The following is a 25,245-nucleotide window of genomic DNA, read 5'->3' as shown; positions in this document are numbered from 1 at the left end:
GTACATAGTTATTGCGCAGAGTGTGCTGTCCTGACGCGGATTTTGACCTGGCGTACGATACGGCAGCAGCAAAATCGGTTGCACAAACATTTCTCGCCAGTAAAGTCGGGCGCTGTCCAGGGTGCTGAAAGAGGGATCGCTCCGTACATTGTAAACAGTAAGAACTGATCCAGTCCCGACACTCACACTGACAGGACAAACAGTAACTGCTTTCCAGTTTCGCTCACTTTTGTTTTAGTGTAGTCCTGGGCGACTGCTCACTGGGAGAGTCAGGTCAGTGTATTTGCCCCAAGCAGGAATTGACAAATGACGGTCGGGGCGGCCTTGAATTGTGCGCTACAAGATCATTTTGAAGGAAGGTTATGATTTTCCCGGCGTCCCGCTGACTACTTCAGATGGAAGGATATTTGCTGCGACAGTAACATGCCATCAACTTTTTGGTTTCTAGCCATACTTTCTGCGCTTCTCATTGCTTTGTTTAGTAAGTATAATTCAACAATTATTAATTTGTAATTCGGAGAAGTTAACATAAATCTTGAAATAGTGTGGCATAATAACTTGTGGCTGGGTTGACCTTATTTATTTCAGCACACTTTCTGTTTTACATACGTTATTCCAAAATATTGTTCAAAATGCCTTTGAATATGCAAAACCTTGTAAATTACAATATGTGCAACTATTAATGAACCGTTCCAAATACCTTGCTATATATAAAAGACGGGTGAAATATTAACTGTTCCAAAGCGAAATGTATGCTGTCTATATTGTCTCATCTGTTAGTGAAACGTTGGACATTCAGTTTTTCTTTAGTACATTCCATTGCTCAGCTATTCCCGCCGGCACAATGATTCAATGAGACTGGCTGCCAGCATTAAAGCCTCCTCTTTAACACTAAAGAACAGGCAATTCAAAACTCCTCCATATTGCGCTACAGTACCTCTAACCTCCAACACTTGGCAGTGACTCCAAAGAAATATCAAGAAATAAAAATCTATGTACTACAGCGGAAGAGGGTGGAGGGCGGGGGAGGGGAGGTAAATACGTTGTTCACGGATGCCAATGTTGCTGTTACCTCCATGTACGATTCCATAGCGCAGTGGCTTTGGCATCCCGAATTCCCAGATTATCTAACGTAGTGCACATCAGTTTGGTGCTGAACATAGATTTGGCGACGAAGCACACAAAAAAAAATGTCAGGCAAAAATGAACATTGTGAAATCTCATTAGACGTGACCTGACGGTCACCATCTATTGCAGTGAACTCTTCCCACGTTTTATTGGTGTCAGTAAAGAAAAAAAAAACTAGCGACGCCAAGCCGACATATTGCTGTAAAAGTGAGAGGGGGGAAAAGGGGGAAAAAACGCCCGAATATTGATAGTCAATCCTAAGAATGACGACGGCGAGGCTTGTAAGAATATAGAGATAGATTATCATTGAGTAATTATGATATAGCTTGAGACAGGAAGGAACACTAAGTTAGATGTTTTGGTTTTCAATTGATTTTATTGACTTCAGAAACATGCAATATGACCCGTATAATATGAGAATGAACTTAAAACTGGCATCAAAACTCCAGGTGTCAATGGGTCTGTTCAGATCCATATTAAGGAATCTAACCATTATTTCAAAATAAAGTGTTCTCCCGAATAGGAGAGCAGATTTTTGTTTCTCTCAGAGGGTCGTGAGTCTCCTCCCAGAGAACGTGAATGTATGTTTTTAAGATAGTGGTAGATAAATTCTTGACGAACAAGGGACACAAAGGTTGTAGAAGGAGGCTGGAGGGGGCTGCAAAGCGGGCAAGTGGGGTTGATGCCGCATTCAAATCATGACATTTGCTGAATGTTGGATCAGGCAGCTAGGGCCGAGTGGCCTACTTCTACTTCCAGTTCATAACACGAATCACTAACTGGTGAGACTAACACCATTCAGGTAGCTTGATGTGGACTGACTGTGTGGAGTTTGCACATTCTCCCCGTGTCTGCGTTGGTTTCCTCCGGGTGCTCCGGTTTCCTCCCACAGTCCAAAGATGTGCAGGCCAGGTGAATTGGCCATGCTAAATTGCCCATAGTGTTAGGTAAGGGGTAAATGTAGATGTAGGGGTATGGGTGGGTTACGCTTCGGCGGGGCGGTGTGGACTTGTTGGGCCGAAGGGCCTGTTTCCACACTGTAAGTAATCTAATCTAATCTAATCTAATCTAAAAAAGAATGGTACCTCTGACCCTATGAAAACAGGTCGTTCAGTATGGGCTTTAAACTCCGGACGGAATTGGAAAATTGTGCTTCCAATTATAAAGCATAACACTAAGTTCCAGTTTTTAGAAAAAAAAATGACCAAACTGGTACATTGTTAGAATTTGATTGCGGGGTGGTGAGGGTTGCAAACTGCAAATTAAACCAAAATTAAGCCCATAATCAGCATAAAGCTCTAGTGGTGCAGTGGTAGTGTCCCTGTCGCTGGACTCATATCCCGGGTTCATGCCCATCTGCTCCAGAGGTGTGTAATAACGTCTCTGAACAGGTTGGGAAATATCTTAGACTCAATTTCTAACCGACACCACAAGCACTCCTTGTGTTGAAAAATGGTTTATCACCTCGCTGGCGATGCCAGTGTTCAGGCATGGTCCTGACACTTTAGTACTCCCTGGATGTTACAGAAGTTTATATGGGCGAGCCAGTTCACTCTGCCTTGACCTTCTATTTGGTGGTACTTATCTGCTGGATTCATGACGTACTGGCCTAATTCCAATGTTCATTGGGCGTGTCAAAATTTTGTCATATAATATCACCAGAAATACCCTCTATACAATCAAAGTTAACAACTATCATCTAATCATCTTATCATAATTGCATAGAAGGAGGACATTTAGAAATTTGAGTCTGTGCCAGTTCTCTGGAGAACAATCCTAACAGTCCCATTCCCTGACTCTATCTCTGTAGGCCTATGCATTTAGTCTGTTCAAGGGCCATTCAATTTTCTTTAAAAATCATTCACCATCTCCACTTCCACCGCATTGATGGCAACAAGTTCCAGGCCATTGTCGTTCACTGTATCTCTCATCCCTGAAACCATTCCTATAGATCCCTTGTGCGTCCTCCCAAGAATCTTCACACCCTTCCTAAAGTGTCGTGACCAGAATTGGATGCAATCCTCTAGTTGTTGCTTAACCAAAACTTTGTGCACGTTCGGCATGACGTCCCTATTTTTCTGTTGCGCTTTTATTTAGGCGACAAGAGGTTCCACTTTCTTTACTAACTGTTTTCTCAATATGGCCTGCCACATTCAAAGATCATGAACTTGATAAAGGTGTGTCATTTCGTCTATATTCCATGTCATTTTCTCTCTCTGCCAAAGCACCTCACATTAATGCCCACAAGTACCTCCCTAGCAAATCTCTGCAACGGCCCAAAAAGTTGGATTTATGAGTGTTTCCACAAAGCGGTTAATATCGTTTGTACTGTGTAGATATTTGAAATAATAGATATAAGACGCTCCCTGGGTGTCAAATTTAATCAACTTGGGCATATCGTTCTCTCAACTCTTACAGCGTTTTGCTTCCGAATCAGTTCTGGAAAAAAAATCTCAAATGTGTTGTAGATGTCATCGTATCATAACGACAGGCTGGTATCCATATACTATATGTGTAGAAGCTGGTATCTAATTCACATTTAGGAACTATCTCATCACCGCCGAAGATTCCGCAGTGCGTTATATCATATTATTGTTTTCAGGTAACTTTGTAAATTTTTAACATAGGTGCACATAATATGAGTGTCGTTTTCCCAAAACTCAGGATTCAGGTTTCTTGCTTTCCTTATCCTTTAAAGCAATCGCATGGTCATGGCCGCAGGCCGACCAAGTGGCAACATCTAAAGACAAATCGCATTCTTCACAATGCTGAGCCAACTGTACCTGGAGTCACAGAGATCAATGAGGTCAATGCTTGTAATTAGTTGCACATTAGACAGCCATGGCTATTCATTTAGATTTATACATAACATAACTACATACACAATGGGCCCGCCACACAAAATGTTTTGGCGATTCTTCTGGCATTGCAACATGTACTGTATATCTATTACTTCACAGGTATAAAAGTTCACTAAATTGTGCGCCTCACATTTGAAAACAAAAGGCTGGCCAACGTTCATTCAACAGGTTGTAATGAATAACCATCTCGAGAGAACACACTCGGCAAAATTGATATTGGAACTTTTTAAAAAAAAACGGTTTGGTGGTGGAACTTGAACGTTTATGGGAATTGTTTCTGTTTCCATGTTGCAATCTCACACTTTCAATGCCCCAAACCTTCCAAACGTGGCGTGAGGCAGGGCTCATGAAAGGATTGTTGATCATACATTGTACACGGCAACTAGCACTAAAGGTTCGCTCCCATCACTCAAGCTTTATCGATGCGCTTTATTTTGCAGCAAAAAAAATTATCTGGCTCTCGAGGCGAAATCATCAGCTTTGAAATTGAAAAATGCTGCTGCCACCTTGCGGCCTGCAGGCAGTCCTTTAACTGAATACAGTGTAGAGCCAGTGTACAGTCTCAGCCCATTTCAAACTGGGAGTCAAGGGCTTCAAACTCGATCCATCATTTCCCAGCACGCGATGACGGGGACCATTTCGGTGCCTAATAATAGAAAGATCGCAAACCACAATTACATTGAAACGGCTATCAGATCCTTAACGCAGTAAAGCATCCCACGGCAACCCAGTGAAGAATGATTTCATAACGCAAGATGCCGAGTTCGCTGCATTTCTGCACTGTCCGTCCGCGAAGGCGGACGTCACGCTATAGCATTAATGACAACCTGATGTCCGGCTAACTTTCAGATGAACGCTGTGCAAATTGATGGAATAATCTAAGCATCACTGCCGTAAAAATTATGCTAGTGTAGTGACGAGCAGCGAATAGGTGTTATTTTATTTCCTGCAGTCAGCTTGTTCATTTGAATGGCATATTGATTTATATCCTGATTTATTATTGCAGCTGTTGATGCCAGAGTGTTTAAATACACGGGCCATTTCATAAACACCCCTCATGGTGGTTTAAACACAAAACCAGGTCAAGGTTTCTTTTGCGTACTTTAAGCGATATTTTGATTGGTATTATGCTTTAGATGCTGCAAACTGCTCTTCACCTGCTCCCATTGAAAAAAAATCTGGCATCGCGATTAATTACTGTTTTTTTTCATTAGTTGTAACGCGAATTTAAGATATCGAGTCCATTCCCTAATAACATGTAGGCGGCTGCTCGCTCTGTGTTGCTGTAGATTTCCGTACACTTCAACAACTCGCAACGTATGTCCAGTGAAAGGTACTTAGAACTAAACGGGCTGATAATTACAGTGGGTCGATACAGCAGGAACTGGAGAAATGTCTGGACTACACAAAAGCCGAATCTGAATGGTGCTTTTAGATGGTTGATGGTGCTAATGAATCGATTCATTGTCAGCCTATTAATTAAAAAAAAACGTGAAATATATTCAACCAGACCGTGTCGCGGAGTGTTGCAATCTGTAGCAGGAATGTTTCGGCGCCGTTTATTAGCAGGAACCGCTAACAATATTGTGTGCAATACACTAAAGGTATTTAACACACTTCAGCAGACGGCTCTCTGCACACACATAGCCAGCCAGCAAATGGTTCTATAAATTCAGTTACCCTGCACTCGGATATGCTGATTTTAGTGTCATCTTTAACCAAACTGTCTGATAATAAGTAGATATCTTTGAATAAATTTGAGAAGTATGTTAATTTTAATATCCTTGTTACAGGATAATATCATCTTACAGTCTAATATCTAATTATGCACTTATTTTAAATACAAAAAACCCTTCATTACAAGCAAACAGCTTTAATTGCGTGGACAACGATTGACAGTGATCCTTGGATAAAAGTGCAAGTCTCTCCAAATGGGTTAGTCCTTATTAAAAAAAATAGTCTGGCCTCTGATGAAGTTGGGGGCGAAGGGGGGTTGCTTGATGCTTACAGATAGAGAAGGGCTGTTGAGTGTTAATAAAATGCAATTCCAGCGCAGGATAAACGTTTTTTTTTGTTAAAAATAACTTGAACTTTGCTAAAGATTCACAAAATAAAGACCGGCTTGTATCTCAGATCAGCCGCATTCTTCTAACCCAGCCGAATGATAAGGGAGTTATTCAATCTTGCTTCGAATGAGTTTCCTGGTATGCTTACAAAATAAACTTAACAGGTCAACCGAGGAAGGAATTGTATTTCTCAAGCTAAAAGTTATAAAAATGATTCACGGTGGTTAGCGAGTGGGAGTACTTCATTCGCCACGTCGTTGGCTGGGCCACCTTAAAAAAAACAATCTGCAGCAGGGACGTACTGTCCATCACGCCTTGCTCAAACTTTCTTGTACCAGCCTCGCCAGCATGAATATTTCAGTGGCACCACAGTCAGTAAATTAAACACCCTTGACTTATTTATGGGCGATCGCAGCACTGGCAGGGTTAATTACGCGCTGTTGCATATCTGGATAATTACAACAGGCGATCAATAGACGCTGCCAAGCAGTGACTAGCTGCAGTTGGAGACCTCATTGCTGCAGGGATCAAGCAGTATGTGGTTCTTATAGCGTGGAAGAGGATGATAAAGGGCAGCGATTGGGGCTTTTCCAACCCAGATGCACATCCCGCCGCGTGGATCTCGGGCTCTATGTTAAGTGGATTCGCGCGATCACTGGCACCCCAAGCTGGAGATTTACACAGGTGCCCCGTGTTTGGATAGTATCTTTCCTTTTTTTTAATGTATATTTCCCTCTGGAAATCGCTAGCCGACTTCTGGCGCTTGAATGTGGAGACAGAGAGAGAGAGAGAGAGATCTGCATGTGTGGTCGTGGTGCGGCTGAGACGCGCAGGAGCTGAGCTCTGAAGCTGGGGGGATTCGAACATGCTGCCCGGCTGGAGAGGGCTTTGCACGGGGGCAGGGGCAACACTTTGCTGCCTTCTCGTCTGGATCATCTACTCGCACTTAGTCAAAGAAGGTAAATGGTCGCCTATCGTGATAAATGGTACTGCAATGTTCTGTCATAGCTTTCCTTAAAGGCAGCCCGATAAAGTTCAAGTGCTTAAATGCCGCAGAGGTTTTGCAACCAAAGGCACTCCGCTTTTCACTGTGTTTCCTCCAACGTCTCCTCATTGCAATGTCTTTACTCCAAATACTTGTTTCGCCCAGTTCTGCTGGGCTCGAAGCTGATAACGAGCAGCAGCATACGTGGCGGCTGTGCTCACTCAGATGAACGCATATCTGCCTGAGAAACACGCTTAAAGTCATATACACGCCTGCGTAATCACAGTAAATATGTACGCATTCTCCCTGCGTATATGAGCATGACCGCAGCTATGCATGGTGCTTATATTTTGTATGTACGTAACTAAACACACACACGTACCCCAGCACATTTAACGCCAGACTGGATAAAGTGTGTGTGTTTGGCTGCAGCCCCGGCGATTTTATTTTCTTCTCGTGGCATCTATTGAACAGAACGAGAGAGAGAAAAAAAACTAGATAGTTCATTCCGTGCATGCCTGAACTCCTTGTGTATTTCGCTATGAAAAAGGAACAACTGAGTTTCAAAAGCTAGCTGTAGTGTTGGATCCCCTGGTCCGATCACCACGAATCACTCATCTTCCCCCGCCCGACCTGCCAAACTCGTGGCCTAGAACAGGAAAATAACCGACTTAAAAAAAAGGAAAGTTATCTAATTCTACCTTCCTAACACAATTCCAGAGAGGGAGCAGCGCTGAACTGGGTTCCTGCAAAGATAAGCAACTCCTGAGAGAGCAAACTAAATCTTTACACTAGTGAGCAGCATTACAAAGTTACCATGGAACCACCATTTGCTGAGAATCAAGTTCCCTTCTGTGACTTTTCGCATGTATAGATTGCTGACTGAAGATGTCTTGAGGGCGCTCCAGTCTCTCAAAAGCCAACTTCACATTGAACTGCGAATAATGGAGCAGACATTCGTAGCTGACACAGAAAGATGCAAATTATTCACACCCCGTGAATGAGCACGCGGAAATAATGGAAGAGACGGAAAATGCTGGCAACAGTAAACGTTTAAAAGAACACGTTTTGCTCTGAAGAGAGTGTATGGGAGTGAAATATTAACCCTATCTCTCTCTCCCTCCCCCCAAAGATGCTGTCTGACTTGCTGAGTATTTCGAGCCTTCATGTTTTATGCCCTAATGTAGTATTTTTAAAGGACCTAGCAGTGCAGGTCTTGATTACAATTTCCGAAACCCTCGACACGGTATAGTTTGGAAGAAGCTGTTCTGTTCAAAGTTTTAAGCTCATGAAATGATGTGCTAGCAATTTCAGTTTGTTACAACCCCGGTTCCTCTTTGAATGTTACTATAACAGTATTTTCTCGATCAGATTGAAGTACGTATTCCCTACAACATTCCCCATTGAAGTGGAGGCAAGGAAAAGTGTATCTTAGAGTGTCAATGAATGATAACAGCTTCCCTTTTACAAGCCAAAATAATTTAACTTTAGAAGCATACCCTCAGACTTTAGAATAATTGGGTAAGGAATCTATGAAAAAAATTCAAGTCCCAAATTTTAACTAAATGTCTAACCAATATGCATATATAAATTAGGTTTATAATTTAACTATAAATTAAAAAGTTTAGTTGTACGTATTTAGATGGAATGAAATTTAGCTGGACGTATCTCCATGAGAAAAGTGTCTGTTAGCCTGGGGCTCCCAATTACATCTTACCTGGAATCTTCTTACTCTCTCTCATTATGTGCCTATGCTGTGTATTTATGAACATGTTTTACACATTGCTGTAAATGCTTTGAATGCAAACAGCAACAGATAGAAAATGCAATGAATGCGACAGCATCTCCCCACGTTCCCCATCTCTTCGTCATCGGGAGTGCGTGCAACAAACTGAAATGTTGCTCCGAGCTGGTCAGTAGAGGGTGCACAAAAGCAGTGAGGGCTGACTATCTAATTTTATCTTCCCAAATCAAGTAAACCAATGTACCTTAGGAAGTGCTGCCCTGGATAAATTCCAGTGAGATCAGAAATTCAGTAAGTGCCAACTGATGGGATTGAAACAGCCAGAGCTGAACGTACAATTCAGGATTGCATTTGTGGAGGGATTGTCAATTCAATCCGGGCCCTGCTCGTGGAGACTGAATGTTCACTCAAATAGTGCGAATTTCTTTTTCATGCAGTGTTTGTAAAGGTTGATTAGGAATCCAGTTTGTGGCGCAGTCAGCTGTGACTGCACATTCCCAAGCTATTGAAAAGACATTTTCAAGGACGGTTGAAATAGTACCTAGAATCTGATGCTTGGCCAGTCTTTTAGCTTCATACCGTTTTTGCAGACTATTGCTGTACTTTTGGTGAATAAAGTCTGATAAAGTTCTGCTTTGTAATGAATTGACAATATAAAATGCACACACTACAATTAGTAGCTTGAGCAATGAAGAGTTGTGAGTCCAGGTTGTAGCTTTGACTGTTGTGCCTCGGGCAAGTTTTGTCAGTTCCCAGATAGAACGTAGATGCAACCTACTATAATAGCACAGTACTCCCATCGGGAATGGTGTTGAATATAGTCCGCTCATATTGCTGCGTGGCGTGAGGGACTTTATTTTTCATAGCACTGAGGTTGAACAGGTGGAGGAGAATGATTTTGGATAGGTCCAGGAGGACAGCTGTGTTATCTCATTTTATGGAAAATATTCCTTTCGCAGGTTTTAAATATGAATTAGAATTGATGGCATCAGAGAAAAATTCTAGGGCTATTATGCCGTTTTGTTGAAACAAAAACTTGGGGGGAAGTTTCCAAGGAGATACTTTTTAAAATAGAATAAACACAAAACCTGTAATAAGCTGCTTTGCAATGGGATTGATAAGTAAAGAAAAATGCAAACATTAAATGACTCATACACAGGATGTATTCAGTTCTTAGGTTATCTAAGGAAATTGCTGTTACTTACTGCAACTGTATTTCCCAAACATTATGCTGAATGAATAGAAAAACATCTGTAGTTCACCATAATGGGTTTGTTCATAGTCTGTGATTTTCTACTCATTCTAAAGGGTGAAATTTGAAGTTAATCAAAAATGTGATATGGCGTAGGCAATGAAGTGGTAGTTATGAGATTCACTGGCAAGTTTTTATTTGTCAGGAGCAAATTGCACTTGTAGGGAAAAGACCAGACAACATTTCAGTATTCTGCAGAGCGTTTCACTTTTGAAATGTAAAGCAATTTGCAGGTAAAGTGAGTATAAATATTTTGGCATGAGGAACTTTAAATCTGTAAAGAAGCTCCAGTGCAATTTTCACATTTGGAAAAAATGGTTACAAATTAATGTAGTGAAGGGATGTGACTTGAATTTCTTTAATTAATACTTTCATTGCACCTACAATAGTTCTAAAGCAATAAGATTTATTTTGAGGAAGGAATGAATCTAGAATGCTCCATAGGCAAATTTCTCCATGAAGAAAATATTTGGTTCTGAAAGAGCTTCTGAGAAAACTCAGTTGAAATCTCATTTTGATTTCACCCAGTCAATTGCTATTGTAAATTATAAATATTATTGAAACCAACATGTTCGCAAAAGAACTATCATGAGCCAAAAGAATGAATGATTTGTGCAATTGTCGATATTCCAATTTTTCTCAACAACTTTGAACTCACCAAATAGATAAGCTATAGACTGGGCTAATGGTAAGATTCTTGGTAGTGTTGTTGAGCAGAGAGAGATCTGTGTCCATGTGCAAAAATCCTGAAAGTTGCCACCCAGGTTGACAGGGTTGTTAAGAAGGCGTACAGTGTGTTAGCTTTTATTGGTCGAGGGATTGTGTTTTGGAGCCATGAGGTCATGCTGCAGCTGTACAAAACTCTGGTGCTGCTGCACTTTGAGTATTGCGTACAGTTCTGGTTGCTGCATTGTAGAAAGGATGTGGAATCTTTGCAAAGGGTGCAGAGGAGATTTACCAGGATATTGCCTGGTATGGAGGAAGGTCTTGTAAAGAAAGGCTGAGGGACTTGAGGCTGTCTTCATTATAGAGAAGATTAAGAAGTGACTTATTAGAGACATACAAGATGGTCAGAGGATTAGGAGGAGAAAGTGAGGACTGCAGATGCTGGAGATCAGAGCTGAAAATGTGTTGCTGGAAAAGCGCAGCAGGTCAGGCAGTATCCAAGGAGCAGGAGAATCAATGTTTCGGGCATGATCCCTTCTTCAGGAAGAGCTCATGCCCGAAACATTGATTCTCCTGCTCCTTGGATGCTGCCTGACCTGCTACGCTTTTCCAGCAACACATTCTCAGGTCAGAGGATTAGATAAGGTGGACAGTGAGAGCCTTTTTCCTCAGATGATGATGGCTAACACGAGGGGACATAGCTTTAAACTGAGGGGTGATAGATATAGGACAGATGTTAGAGGTAGGTTCTTTACTCAGAGTAGAAAGGGTGTGGAATGCCCCTACCTGCAGAAGTAGCAGACTCGCCAACATTAAGGTGATTTAGATGGTCATTGGATAAATATATGATAATGAAATAGTGTAAGTTAGATGGGCTTCAGATCAGTTTCACAGGTCGGTGCAAAAAAGCACAGCAGGTCAAGCAGCATCAGAGGAGCAGGGGAGTTGATAGTTCAGGTCAGAACCATTCTGTCATGCTAGATTTCTCTAGCTGTGGATCAATTTAGAAAGGTTGCTTTTTCCAGCTCCACATTTTATCGGCTTTGACTTTCCAGCATCTGCTATCTCCAACTTACCAGTGTCTTGTACATCCATAACGTGATGTCCCACCTCCTATTCTTAATGCACTGACCAAAGTAGGCAAGTGTGCCAATCACCTTCTTCACCACCCTGTCTACCTGTGATTCCACTTTCAAGGAACCATGTACCTGAACCCCGAGGTTTCTTTGTTCGGCAACTCTTCCAAGGGCTCTACCATTAAGTGTATAAGTCCTGCCCTGATTTGCCTTACCAAAATGCAACACCTCATTTATCTCAATTAAATATCTTGCATTTATCTAAATTAAATCTGCCATTCCTTGGTCCATTGGCCCCAACTGATCAAGCTTCTGTTGTTCTGGGATAACCTCCTACACTGTCCACTACTCCACAAATTTTGGTGTCATCTGCAAACTTACTAACCTTATTTCCAATATTCACATCGAAAGCATTTATAAAAGTGACAAGAAGTAGTGGACCCAACACTGATCCTTGCAGCACACACTGGTCACAAGCCTTCAGTTCTTGACCATACTTCTGCTGAGCATCTATGCTTATTTGGTGCAACTTTTGTTTTAATTGCACCAATGATTTGTCAACTGTTGCTTTCATAACTTATAATGGCATTCAATGATTACAGACTGACCATTTTAAATCCTCATAACTTGTGAGTTTGGAAATAATTTTGCTCATTTTTCCTTTTCAGAATGTTTACTATAGGTTAATAGTATTAAGTTGTTTGGCTCAAGGTGTCAACATCTTTACAAACAGGAAAAGCTTTCTTTATTCAACCTTCAATATCAACTTTTCCCTTCAGAATTATGATGAATTGTTTCCTGAATGCAATTAGGCTGCTTGCTTCAATAGCTACAAGTTCACCACCATTTTTGTAAAACCTATTCTCCATAACCTTTGTGCCTATTGCTGACTTATCAAATTTTCTCATTATTTCTGTTTATATGAAAAATTACTTACCTTTTCTCATCTGTTTTTTTATTCAAATTAATTTCTCATTGGCTTTGAATAATATAGTTTTTTTTCAATTGTGTTAAATCAATTGGAAAATATTTCTAGATATTACAATCAAAGTCAAGGAGAAATGGACCCTTTGGTCCAACTCGTCCATGCCGACCAGATATCCTAAATGATTCTAGTCCATTTGCCAGCACTTGGCCCATATCCCTCTAAACCTTTCTTATACATGTATCCATCCAGATGCCTTTTAAATGTTGTAATTGTACCGATCTCCACCACTTTCTCTGGCATCTCATTCCATACACTCACCACCGTCTCTGTGAAAAAGCTGCCCTTCAGGTTCCTTTTATATCTTTCCGTTCTTAGCTTAAGTCTGTGCCCTCTAGTTTTAGACTCCCCAAACGGGGGGAAAAATCCTTGGCTGCTGACACTGTCTATGCCCCTCATGATTTTATAAATCTCTACAAGGTCACCCTTCAGCCTCCGATGCTCCAGGGAAAATAGCTCCAGCCTCTTCAGCTTCTCCCTATATGCAAACCCTCCAAACCTGGGAACATGCTTGTAAATCTTTTCTAAACCCTTTCAAGTATCACAACATCTTTCCTATTGCTGGGAGACCAGAATTAAATGCAGTATTTTAAAAATGGCCCAACCAATGTCCTATACAGCCACATCATGACCTCTAAACTTCTACTGACCAATAAAGAATTGTATACCAAATGCCGCCTTCACTATCTTGGTTACCTGTGACTTCACTGTTAAAGAACTAAGAACCTACACTCCAAGGTTTCCTGTATCGGCAACACTCCCCAGGACCTTGCCGATGTTTTTCAGTTGGAACATCCTACCATATAGCCTTCCTTCAAAAATTGCAGTAAAAGAAAAGGGCATTCTGAACAATTTAATTGTTGATGTTACAAAGAAAAGTAAAATCAGATGAGTGAAATATCATTTGGATGCATACATTTCTTTCACCAGTGTATTAGTTATGCCAGAAGCAAAACTGTCAAGTTGTACTTAGCTATATAAAACATCAAATGAAAATTCCAAATATCTGTTTCAATAGCTTTTAATATACAGTGATGTAAAGCATTCCTGTTCATGAAGTGTCGTTTCATAATATGGTCAAATCAATCCAAATCAAGGCAATTTTATCAAACCACCTTAAAACTAAATCAGAAAACTGCCCAAGTCTGAATTAGTTCATATTACAGCTTTGTAATTTTAATGGAAGTACCTGATATACATCTATTTCAGGATTGTTCGTAAAATCCTTTTACTCTTGCATTTTCTCTACTACTTTTGTATATATGCCAGCAATTGACATTTTAAGCCATTCAGATCAATATGTTCAAACCAGTAAATGACACATTTGTTTATGTTAGGTCTACTATTGGCACAGTTATAATGTAATTAAATATACTAGTTGCATTGTAATACATTAAAGGCAGTGGCAAAGAATGCACAGCATAAAGCTACCATGTAAATAAATGGATTGTGAAATATCTCCAGCTGTAATTTCATGAATCATTAAGAAAATAATAAGATGGAAATGTTGAACAGACTTTAATTCTAGACTACCAAGAATTTTGGGATCAAGGTGAAGATGTGGTTTCTAGATTCTTAACTAAATTAGATTCCCTACAGTGTAGAAACAGGCGCTTCAGCCCAACAAGTCCACACACACAGATCCTCCGAAGAGCAACCCAACCAGACCCATTCCACTACTCTCACCCCTGACTAACGCACCTAACACTATGGGCAGTTTAGCATGGCCAATTCATCTAACCTGCTCGTCTTTGGACTGTGGGAGGAAACTGGAGCACCCGGAGGAAACCCACGCAGACGCAAGGAGAATGTGCAAACTCCACACAGACAATTGCCCAAGGCAGGAATTGAACCCCGGTCTCTGCGATGTGAGGCAGCAGTGCTAACCACTGAGCCACTGTGCCACCCTCTGCCAACTAGATGGACATCGGAGTAAGTCCCACTTTTGCCTGTGATTTGAATCCACTGGCTTTTAAAATTGAATCAATCTGTTCTGACATGTATATGGCATGCCCCTGGAAGGTGAAACTTGAGCTGATCCTCCTGACCCAAAGGTAGATACTGCTGCACTCTTCCAACACCACTAATTCAGACTCTTGCACATGATGGCTACCTAATTCGTTGTCAATGTATTATTCTCCTTCAATTTTGTGTCAGCGCCTCACTGCTCTCATCCATAATTTTTAGATTCATAAAAAAACAAATGAATTTCTTAATAGTATGGCTTTAATCACTGTGCACTCACCTAGTCCAAGTAAAGTTTGTGGTGAGAGGAAAATATGGCCGAGGTTTTGTGTTTTATGCATTTCCTCATTTCTTGGTTGCTTTATCTTCTGTTGTTTAAATTCTGTTCCTAGCTCATGTTTCTGTTTCTGGGATAAATTTCAAACTCAGACTGTGCAATCAGGTGCTTTATCCCTAGCACCAATCAAGCCTTGAGCATGTTAGTCATCTTACTCTAAAGCTGTTACACCTCTAAACATTCCTGGTTCCAATGAAAACGTCACCAACTTGAAATGTTAAGTCAACTTTTCTCTCTATCTCTGCACTACTTCCAGACCTGCTAAGTATTTTGAGGATTTCTGCTTTGATTTCACATTTACAACTCTCAGAGTACTTGTTATTTCTTAAACAGCAATGCCTACAGTATCGTGTTGTTCATGATGGCCACTTGGATCATAACTTGCCCTATCGAAAATTTGCAGCAGCATTTGGGGACAGTGGTTTAGGCAGTTTTAGTTTACCAGATCTCTGCACTGAATCCACAATGAATGGAGAAAGTTACCTGAATGTGTAGATAATATGTGCCAATCTGCACTACATCATGCAATTGAGTGTCAGTTTTCCTGGCAGTACTTGTGATTCATGTATTTTAAGGTAATGTACCGTGCCGGTGTTATTAAAGCAGCTGGAACAGATGGCTGCTAAGTGAATATAGGTTCGGTCCTGGTACATGATCTGACTGATAAAGCACATGCAGTCATTAATATATTTTGATGCACACTGGCAATCTAAAAGACATTTCTACCAGTCAACAGATTTGTAGCATAGTAACAGCAAAATCTGAAAGTGGGCTACCATATTGCAAAATTGCTTTGTCATGTAATAAATTTTTCCCATAAAGCAGTAGTAGCCAACAGTGGAGTATAATGAGAGAGGATGTTGGCCAAGTTGTACTGTAGTCTCTAATCGATGTTAATAAAATGGTGTTGCACCAAGCAGTGTTGGCTGTACATGCACAATGAGATGTTGCAGTATGAAAATTCCAACACTGGCCTGTCCATTAACTGAGATGTCTTGAGTATTTAGCCTTTTATCTCTTGATACCTTAATCCAATAGACTCAACTTTGTGTCTTCTGAAATCTGTTTTAGCACTCCATTTGAGTGTTTCCTCTGAAGTGGCTGGTTGTTGGGGGTCGACACACTCTTCTGTTGGCATGATATTATATCTCGAAGACATATTTTTAATTTGTTCACGGGATATGCGAAGCCAGCTTTTATTGACCATTCCTAATTGCACTTTTCATAGTTGTTTCAAAAGTGTGCAAGGACTGGTCTGGCAAGTGCTGAAGGTTGAAATGTTACAGTTTGCAGTCAGACTTGAATGAATTCAGACCCATGCAGCCACAATCTACGAATGATTCTTTTCACAATGGTCGTTGTGTTCTCTACTAAAGAAGTTGCAACTTGCAGTAGCTACCCTCCCCCTCTGGTTAATTCCTTCTGCTCTGTACAAACAACTCCTGCAAGAGCAAAGTTGTTTACCATGGTGATGTTTGGTGATGTCTCAATAATGATTGAATAACTGGTAGAGTATGCAATGTATGAAATATGGGGTATTATGTGGGGTACGATAAAGTATGTTGATGCTGGGTATACATCCAGATTGTTAGAGATTATTGGTTGGTGAACAATGGGATTATAGTGAATATGACAGTGTGTAGCTCGTGACCTAATTGGTAGGCTGTAGCATTTGAAGGCAGCATTTGTTGATCCTGATCACTCACGTGAGATCATTAAGTTTCTTGCAGCACTGTGTCCAGATCCTAAGGCGAAACAAAGGCCTTTGACAAGCTGGGACTCAGTTCCCAATTCTTGCCATGTAATCTCATGTGCAACCTTCTCCCCTATGGGTTTAGAATATCTCTTCACTTTTCCATTGTCTCTACCGATGTAGTACTCAATATTTTAATTGTCTGCTGTCTCCCATGAACAACCATTGTTTACTTTTCTTTTCCTGGTCAGATCCTGCTGCAGAGTGTCTATTCCAGTTACAATTCTTACAGGCTGGCTTTTGGTAATGAGAGTTACTAATGATGTTGGGCTCCCTGGTGCTGTGTACAGTCAGTGAACAGCATGGCTAGTGTTGACTGCACACATTATTGTACTGAGCAGGCAACATAGAGTTGGCATACTGCTTGCAGTATACTGAATGGTTAGCATTAATTGCACGTTGTGACTTTCCATACTTTATATTCAGCGGCTATCCAATTAAAAAAAATGCCTCCTATCCATCCCATGTTTTATAGTGAGTAGTTATGTATGCAGCCAATGAACAGCCACTGTGAAGTTTTGCAGTGTTCTTTTCAATATAATTGCATAGAACTATGCAGACACCAATTACAGGTTAATTCTGAGTTTGATGGATGAGGAAAGGCATTGAGCTCAACTCTGACTCCTGATACTGCACTGCCATTTTGAGCAGTTTACTCTTCTATTTAGTTTGAGGAGTCATCCACCAGGTGAATTACTGTCTGAATCTTCTTGGGTAAATACATATATGCTAATGATTGTGAGAGGTTTGAAGCGTGGTGCAAGATGCTGTTCTGCATCTTTTGACATTCTTTAAAGGTTGAATGTAGAAGCAGTTCAGCACAGATCAACAAAGAATACATATAAATATACTTTGTAGCCATTGTGGTGTTGTTAATTGATGCAAAGTGGCAGTCTAAGTGAAGAGAGTGAGAACATATAATTTGGAAAAGAATCATAGAAACCCTGAGTGATCACCAGAAATGAAGCTCATTATAGCAACATAGCTGATTAATTTAATTAACAGCATTGCACAGATGTAGTTAGATATATTTACTCAGTTCAAAAACCAGAAATACAATTCTGTGCTCCCTATTTCCCAAGTTTATTCTAATAGTCAACCAGTTATTCAATAGCTACTCAACCATCCTTTCATCTAACACAACCACAAGGCCACCTGTTTGTCACACACTACTATTGCTTTCTTCTTTTACATTTTCTCATAAGGATATCTTTTTGCATATTCCAGTTTTTAGAACTGAAACAGGCATGTGCAACAGAGTTAGCCCATCATCTCTCATACTCAGACACACTACTTGGGTCTAATGAGGTTGACATATTTATCCATTTATAACCATGCTGTTTCCAGCTGGCCACAGAACTTAGCTGTATGATGTGACTAGAAGATGTAGAAGATTGTGACAACTTAGCTCTTGTGGAATTTATGGAGTAAAACACAAAATGTTAGCAGTTTTTTTTATTTATATTCCTGAGCAAAGCAACTTTCTGTGGATTGTATTTATGATGTCATGTTTGAAAAAAAAAACAAGTTTGGGCATGCAATAATGAAAGCTGCACTTGCAGAGAGATCCAATTCTACAAACTGGCCTCTAATCATTGAATCATAGAATCCATGCAGTGTGGAAACAGGCCATTCGGCCTATTGAGTCCACACCGATCCTCCAAAGAGCAGACCCACTCCCTGCATTTCCCTGGACACTGGGCAATTTAGCATGGACGATCGACCTAACCTGCACATCGTTTGCACAATTTGACCCTGAGTACTCAGCAATATGTGACCTTTTCCAAAGACAACCAGGACGTTGAGTTCAGTACAAGTCTGGGTAAAGCCAGGTCTTAGAAGCATTGAAATTCCCCACTGTCTCCTATTTTTGAAATATTGGTCGTTGTTTTTAATGTTTGGAAGAAGTTACTGTCTGCATTCTTTGAACATTAGATAACAATAAGAGTACACCTCTGACGACTTGTAAATGTGCATGCAGAGAGCTATGCCCTATTAGGTAGAATATGAACAAACACTGGTGTTCCCATTATGCTTCTCAACATAGTGGTGCCAATCTCTCACTAGCTATGTGGTCTAGCTGCACTCTTACACTCTAAACACCATAGATGACTGCAGTCAAGTTTCCATGTCATAACAGTATTTTAGAGATTTACTATGCACATGAAAGGATGCATACTTCACCAACATTAGAGAGACACAATTGCTTGTTTTTAGCTTGAGGATACCCACTCAAGTATGGGTAGGGTGAAGATGCAGGCCTTCATGAACTACTGCAGAGTATGGGGATTGAACCCATACTGCTGGCTTTATTCTGCATTATATTGTTATCATCTAGTGAACTAAGATAACCAACCAACACCGCCTCCTTAGCCCAAATCCTTGTTGTATGGCTAGGTCAAAAAAGAAAATTTACATTATGTTTGGTACAATATGCTGATCCAGACTGGTATAGTTGCTATGATAGTTTTTTTTCATATTGCACAGATGATGTGCCTAATTGCTAAAAATGTTGTAGTTGAATGATATCCCATGTGTTGCAGCATACTCACAAGCACTCTTCTCCATTTTACTTCATAAAATATTGAGTTTCTCTCAATTTTTGCACAAATGTTGTGCAATATGTGGAGCAAATATACAGTATATGATGATATTTTCTATGAGACTTGTTCCATGCACTTGTTTCTGTAACTCTCCAACTTCACCAGGGCCTACATTTTTGAAAGCTTTTCTCTTGAATGTATGGAATTTATGAAAAAAACTCCATTTATATTTCCCAATTATATATAACTTTTTTTTAGCAATAAATACAAAATAGATTAATGGATTGAAATTCAAAATGTTGTCAGAACCAGTTAGAATGGTTGAAAATTCCATTTACTTAAGGCTGAATTTTACATGGGATGTGGGGTCTGCAGATTAGTACAAAAGTCAGGGCCATGAACTTTGCTGACTTGCCAGTAGCCATGTACCAGACATTGAACCTTAAGATGGATTTAGGCAAGATTTTCATTCCAATCCAAGAGGAATTACTCACATCAAGATGTGCCAGGCTGGGAACTCTTGTCCCAGCAGCAGCACCTGGGTAGAAAGGGAACTGGGTAGAAAGCACAGGAGTGTTTGGCATATGGGTTGGGGGGAAACCTTCAGGATGCCATGCCAATGGGAACAGGATGCATCTCTGCACCCACCACCCCCTAGAACTGGCTAACAGTTTGCCAACATTTATTAGATATCATGGACTTGGCACTGGTCTCCATCACAAAGAGTCCAAGCCATTGAGAAGAGGCCCTTAAGTGACCAGTTAAAGGCCTCAATTTGTCATGGGCAAGCAAGCTTGCCACCTGATGCCCTCCAGCTACCTACAGCACCTGTAAAGTATGCACAAAACTGAGAATGCAGTGGCACATTGATGCTACCAAGAGATGCAATTTTTGACCCTACCCTCCACTGACTGTTATATAATTTCCATAATTTTGTCAGCCTCAGTGCAGTACTCATGTATACACTAAACTAAGAGATTACCTCTTCAGCCGAACTCTTGGAGAATTTACATTTGTAATAATACAGAGGTGCGCTGTCTGTGCCCTAAACAGTATTTACCCTCAGACCATTCGACAAATCAACTCTCAGTGCTGTAAATGATTTGACTGTTGTAGTCTCTTAAATGATTACCTTTGTGCAGTCACTACTGTTCAATTAGCACTGAAGTGTTTTGCGCATGTTCTGAGCATGTGAAAAGTATTGTATAAATAATCATCATATCTCCCTCCCCAATAATATTTCACAAGAATATTTAGATTAGATTACTTACAGCGTGGAAACAGGCCCTTCGGCCCAACAAGTCCACACCGACCTGCCGAAGCGCACCCACCCACACCCATACCTACATTTACCCTGCACCTAACACTATGGGCAATTTAGCATAGCCAATTCACCTAACCTGCACATTTTCGGACTGTGGGAGGAAACCGGAGCACCCGGAGGAACCCACGCAGACACGGGGAGAATGTGCAAACTCCACACAGTCAGTCGCCTGAGGTGGGAATTGAACCCGGGTCTCTGGCGCTGTGAGGCAGCAGTGCTAACCACTGTGCCACCGTGCCACCCACAAATAGTTTGCACATTTAATTTGTAATATTTTTCCATCTCTGAAATGTCTGGACCTTTTTGCTCATCCTGGCTGTATATGATTCTAAGGGCATTTGGCCTGTCATACATTACCATGTTTTTTTTCCTTTTGCTTACGAAAGGTGGGGGATCAGTTTGTTCATCACAACATCAACCATTATCTTCATGTCTTGATTTGTAAATTGGAATTTAGACGAGTTGTCGAGTTGATTATGACTAAAACATTGTATGCAATGAAGATTGCAGATGGTTTGTTTGATTGACTGACTGCTGTTTCATATTTTGGCTCATTGAACTCCTGTTTGAAAAGAAAATTGTGGCCAGACAAAACTATCAGCTTCATTCATAGTAGTGTTGTTCAGAGAGATTGAAGATATACATATATGCAAAACTTCCAAAGATCCAAAATGTTTTTTAGTGTGTAAATTTTAGGAATGTTAAAAAATGAGGAAATAATTAACCTAACGTGTCGATGTTCTTTCTTGTGAGGAGACATTTTTGTTAAGTTTCCTTTCTGTATGGACAATACGTTGGAACTTGAACATGCTAATTCAAATCAAATGGTGCAATTGCTGACATTATTGTTGATGATCATCAGCAATACAATTAATTCTAGAAATGGAATAAAATAGTTTCTGGGTAAAATCTCAATAAATACAAAGAGAATTTATCTCTGGGTTTAGATGTCATTAATACAGCAGTCAGGTATCACACTCATGGTTTATGACACTAACTGAACCATATGGTGTGTTACTGCCTTCAAGCTAAAGTTTGCCCCTGTAGATTGTAGTGAACTAAAAGTAATAATCTTGTGGTTTTCCTCAGTAAAATCACATTGCAAATCTGACTTACCTTCTCATTATCAATCGCATTTATTGTTAGAAACCGTGGTATGGAACAAACTCTATAGTTCTTGTTCTGCAAGTTTCAATGAAAGCAGGACTGGAATGGTTTAAATTGTGTGATATTTAGATGGAAACTTCTGTATGAAATTATAATATATAAAGTAATGAAGTACAGGAAAAAGCCTGAGCAGAGTCAGTTAGTTGTTGCAAATGGTAGCAGATTAACTGGCTGTATTTGTAATAATTGCTTACAACTGTTTCCTTCAGTTACTTTTTAATGAATATATCAACCATTAGAGCCATTATGTAGCAGCAATGTACTATTTCTCTGTGTCAGCATTATATTCCCAAATGGCTCTGCTGACTAGAGATTTCCTGGATTACATTCCTGTAGATGTTATGCTGAAATTATAACAATTTCTGACTCAGCAGATTTTATTGATGGAAAGTTACATCTAAAATTCCTGAGAATTTTTTTCAGCGTGCATCCCAAAATTTGATTTAAATAGAGTACAGTGGCTCAAGGGATGGCCTGGTGGCTCAGTAGTTAGCACTGCTGCCTCTCAGTGCCAGGGACCCAGGTTTGATTCCAGCCTTGGGCGACTGCCTGTCTGAAGTTTGTACATTCTCCCTGTGTCTGTGTGGGTTTTCTCTGGGTGCTCAGGCTTCCTCCCACAATCCAAAGATTTGCAGGTTAGGTAAATTGGCCTTGCTAAATTGGCAATTGCGTAGGTTAGATGCATTAGTCAGAGTAAAATGTAGGGTAGGGGTGTGGGTTACTCTTCGGAGGGTTGGTGTGGACTTGTTGGGCCGAAGGGCCTGTTTCCACACCCTAGGGATTCTGAAAGCAGAAATCAATGTTAACAATAGGGGTCTGAGGATAATTGATAACAGATACCAACTTTCATAAGGTTTTCTTTTTTCATGCTATGAAAATTGAAAGCCATCAAACATTATGGGTAGATTTTCTATTTAATTGCTTTCTTTTTGGTCTAATTCACTGGAAAACTGACAAACCCACATACAAGTTTAAGTAGAAATTACCTTAAGTGTATTAACATAGAAAATTGGAACAGGAGTAAGACTTTTGAGCTTACTGTGCCATTCAGTATGATTTTAGCTAATCATCCAATTCAGTAACCATTGACCCCCCCCTTAGCCCTCAGAACTATCTCTAATTCCTTTTTGAAAGCATACGATGTTTTGGCTTCAATTGCTTTCTATGGCAGAGAATTTCATAGGCCGGGTGAAGAAATTTCTCAGTCCTAAACGGCCTATCATGTATCCTTAAGCTATGACCCATGGTTCTGGACTCCCCAGAATTCTTCCTTCATTCTTTTAAACTCCAGTGAATGCTATTCTAATCAATCCAGTCTCTCTTCATATCTTAGTTCTGCCATCCAGGAATCAGTCTGGTAAACCATCATTACACTCCCTTCATAGCTAGCACACTCTTCCTCAGATAACACAACACTGCAAATGCAGGCTGGTGTTGTAGGACTGAGACCAATGGGTTCAGGTACATAATTCTTTGAAATTTGCATCACAGGTAAATAGGGTTTAGAAGCCATTTAGACCCCTTGCCTTTATTGCTGCGACCTTTTGAGTATGAGAGTTGGGACATTATGTTGAGGTTGTACAGAATGTTGGTGAGGCCTCTTCTGGAGTACTGTGTGCAGTTTTGGTTGTCCTGTTATATAAAGGATATTATTAAACTGGAGAGGTTTCAGAAAAGATTTATCAGGTTTGAGTTATAAAAATAGGCTGGGACTTTTTTCATTGGAGCATAGGAGGTTGAGTGATGACCTGTATAGATGTTTATAAAATCATGAATGACATTGATAAGATGAATAGCAAAAGTCGTTTCCCTAATGTGAAGAAGTTCAAAGCTAGAGGGGCATATTTTTAAGATGAGAGGATAAAGATTTAAAAAGGACATGAGGGGCAAGTTGTTTTTTACAGTGATTCATGTCTCACAAACTTGATTAAGTTTTTTGAAGAAGTAACAAAGAGGATTGATGAGGGCAGAGCAGTAGATGTGATCTACATAGACTTCAGTAAGGCGTTCGACAAGGTTCCCCATGGGAGACTGATTAGCAAGGTTAGATCTCATGGAATACAGGGAGAACTAGCCATTTGGATACAGAACTGGCTCAAAGATAGAAGACAGAGGGTGGTGATGGAGGGTTGTTTTTTAGACTGGAGGCCTGTGACCAGTGGAGTGCCACAAGGATCAGTGCTGGGCCCTCTACGTTTTGTCATTTACATAAATGATTTGGATACGAGCATAAGAGGTACAGTTAGTAAGTTTGCAGATGACACCAAAATTGGAGGTGTAGTGGACAGCAAAGAGGATTACCTCAGATTACAACAGGATCTGGACCAGATAGGCCAATGGGCTGAGAAGTGGCAGATGGAGTTTAATTCAGATAAATGCTAGGTGCTGCATTTTGGAAAAGCAAGTCTTAGCAGGATTTATACACTTAATGGTAAGGTCTTAGGGAGTGTTGCTGAACAAAGAGACCTTGGAGTGCAGGTTCATAGCTCGTTGAAAGTGGAGTCGCAGGTAGATAGGATAGTGAAGAAGGCGTTTGGTATGCTTTCCTTTATTGGTCAGAGTATTGAGTACAGGAGTTGGGAGGTCAGGTTGCGGCTGTACAGGACATTGGTTAGGCCACTGTTGGAATATTGCATGCAATTCTGGTCTCCTTCCTATTGGGAAGATGTTGTGAAACTTGTAAGGGTTCAGAAAAGATTTACAAGGATGTTGCCAGGGTTGGAGGATCTGAGCTACAGGGAGAGGCTGAACAGGCTGGGGCTGTTTTCCTTGGAGGGTCAGAGGCTGAGGGGTGACCTTATAGAGGTTTACTAAATTATGAGGGGCAGGAATAGGATAAATAGACAAAGTCTTTTTCCTGGGGTCGGAGAGTCCAGAACTAGAGGGCATAGGTTTAGGGTGAGAAGGGAAAGATATAAAAGAGACCTAAGGGGCAACTTTTTCACGCAGAGTGTAGAACGTGTATGGAATGAGCTGCCAGAGGATGTGGTGGAAGCTGGTACAATTGCAACATTTAGGAGGCATTTGGATGGGTTAATAAATATGAAGAGTTGTAGGGATATGGGCCGGGTGCTGGCAAGTGGGACTAGATTGGGTTGGGATATCTGGTCGGCATGGACGGGTTGGACTGAAGGGTCTGTTTCCATGCTGTACATCTCTATGACTCTATGCATTGATTGAACTGCCAGAGGAAGTGCTGGATACAAGTAACATCCAAAAGACATTTGAATAAGTATATTTGAAGGGTTATGGCTGAACTGTGGGTTGTTGGGACTAGTTTAGTTTGGAACATGATCAGCGTGGATTAGGTGGTTTGATGAGTCTGTTTACATGCTGTAAATCTGTACTGGAATCCTCACACTGTGCTCTTTGATGCTTCCACTGCCTGCTGTA

General features: G+C 40.6%; 1 protein-coding gene across 6 annotated transcripts in view; it reads left to right on the top strand.

Annotated features, from left to right (window-relative positions):
* Window positions 1–306: 306 nt before the first annotated feature.
* The window catches only part of LOC140467299 (chemokine-like protein TAFA-5), a 343,804-nt gene continuing 318,865 nt past the window's right edge, over window positions 307–25,245 (top strand). For 2 of the 6 annotated variants that reach the window (XR_011955392.1, XM_072563566.1), the window contains exon 1: window positions 6,373–7,014. Coding sequence is in view for 3 of the 6 variants with exons in the window: in XM_072563566.1 (XP_072419667.1) it covers window positions 6,921–7,014 (94 nt within the window). In the remaining 3 variants the exon portion in view is untranslated. Of the gene's footprint in view, window positions 482–6,368; window positions 7,015–25,245 lie in introns of those variants that run through there. The other 4 variants (XR_011955393.1, XM_072563567.1, XM_072563568.1 and 1 more) reach the window with 4 other exon arrangements.

Source organism: Chiloscyllium punctatum, chromosome 45 (assembly GCF_047496795.1).
Source record: "Chiloscyllium punctatum isolate Juve2018m chromosome 45, sChiPun1.3, whole genome shotgun sequence".
NCBI classification, from domain to species: domain Eukaryota; kingdom Metazoa; phylum Chordata; class Chondrichthyes; order Orectolobiformes; family Hemiscylliidae; genus Chiloscyllium; species Chiloscyllium punctatum.
The sequence above is the reverse complement of the archived record's forward strand: the minus strand, read 5'-3'. Positions and strand labels throughout refer to the sequence as shown.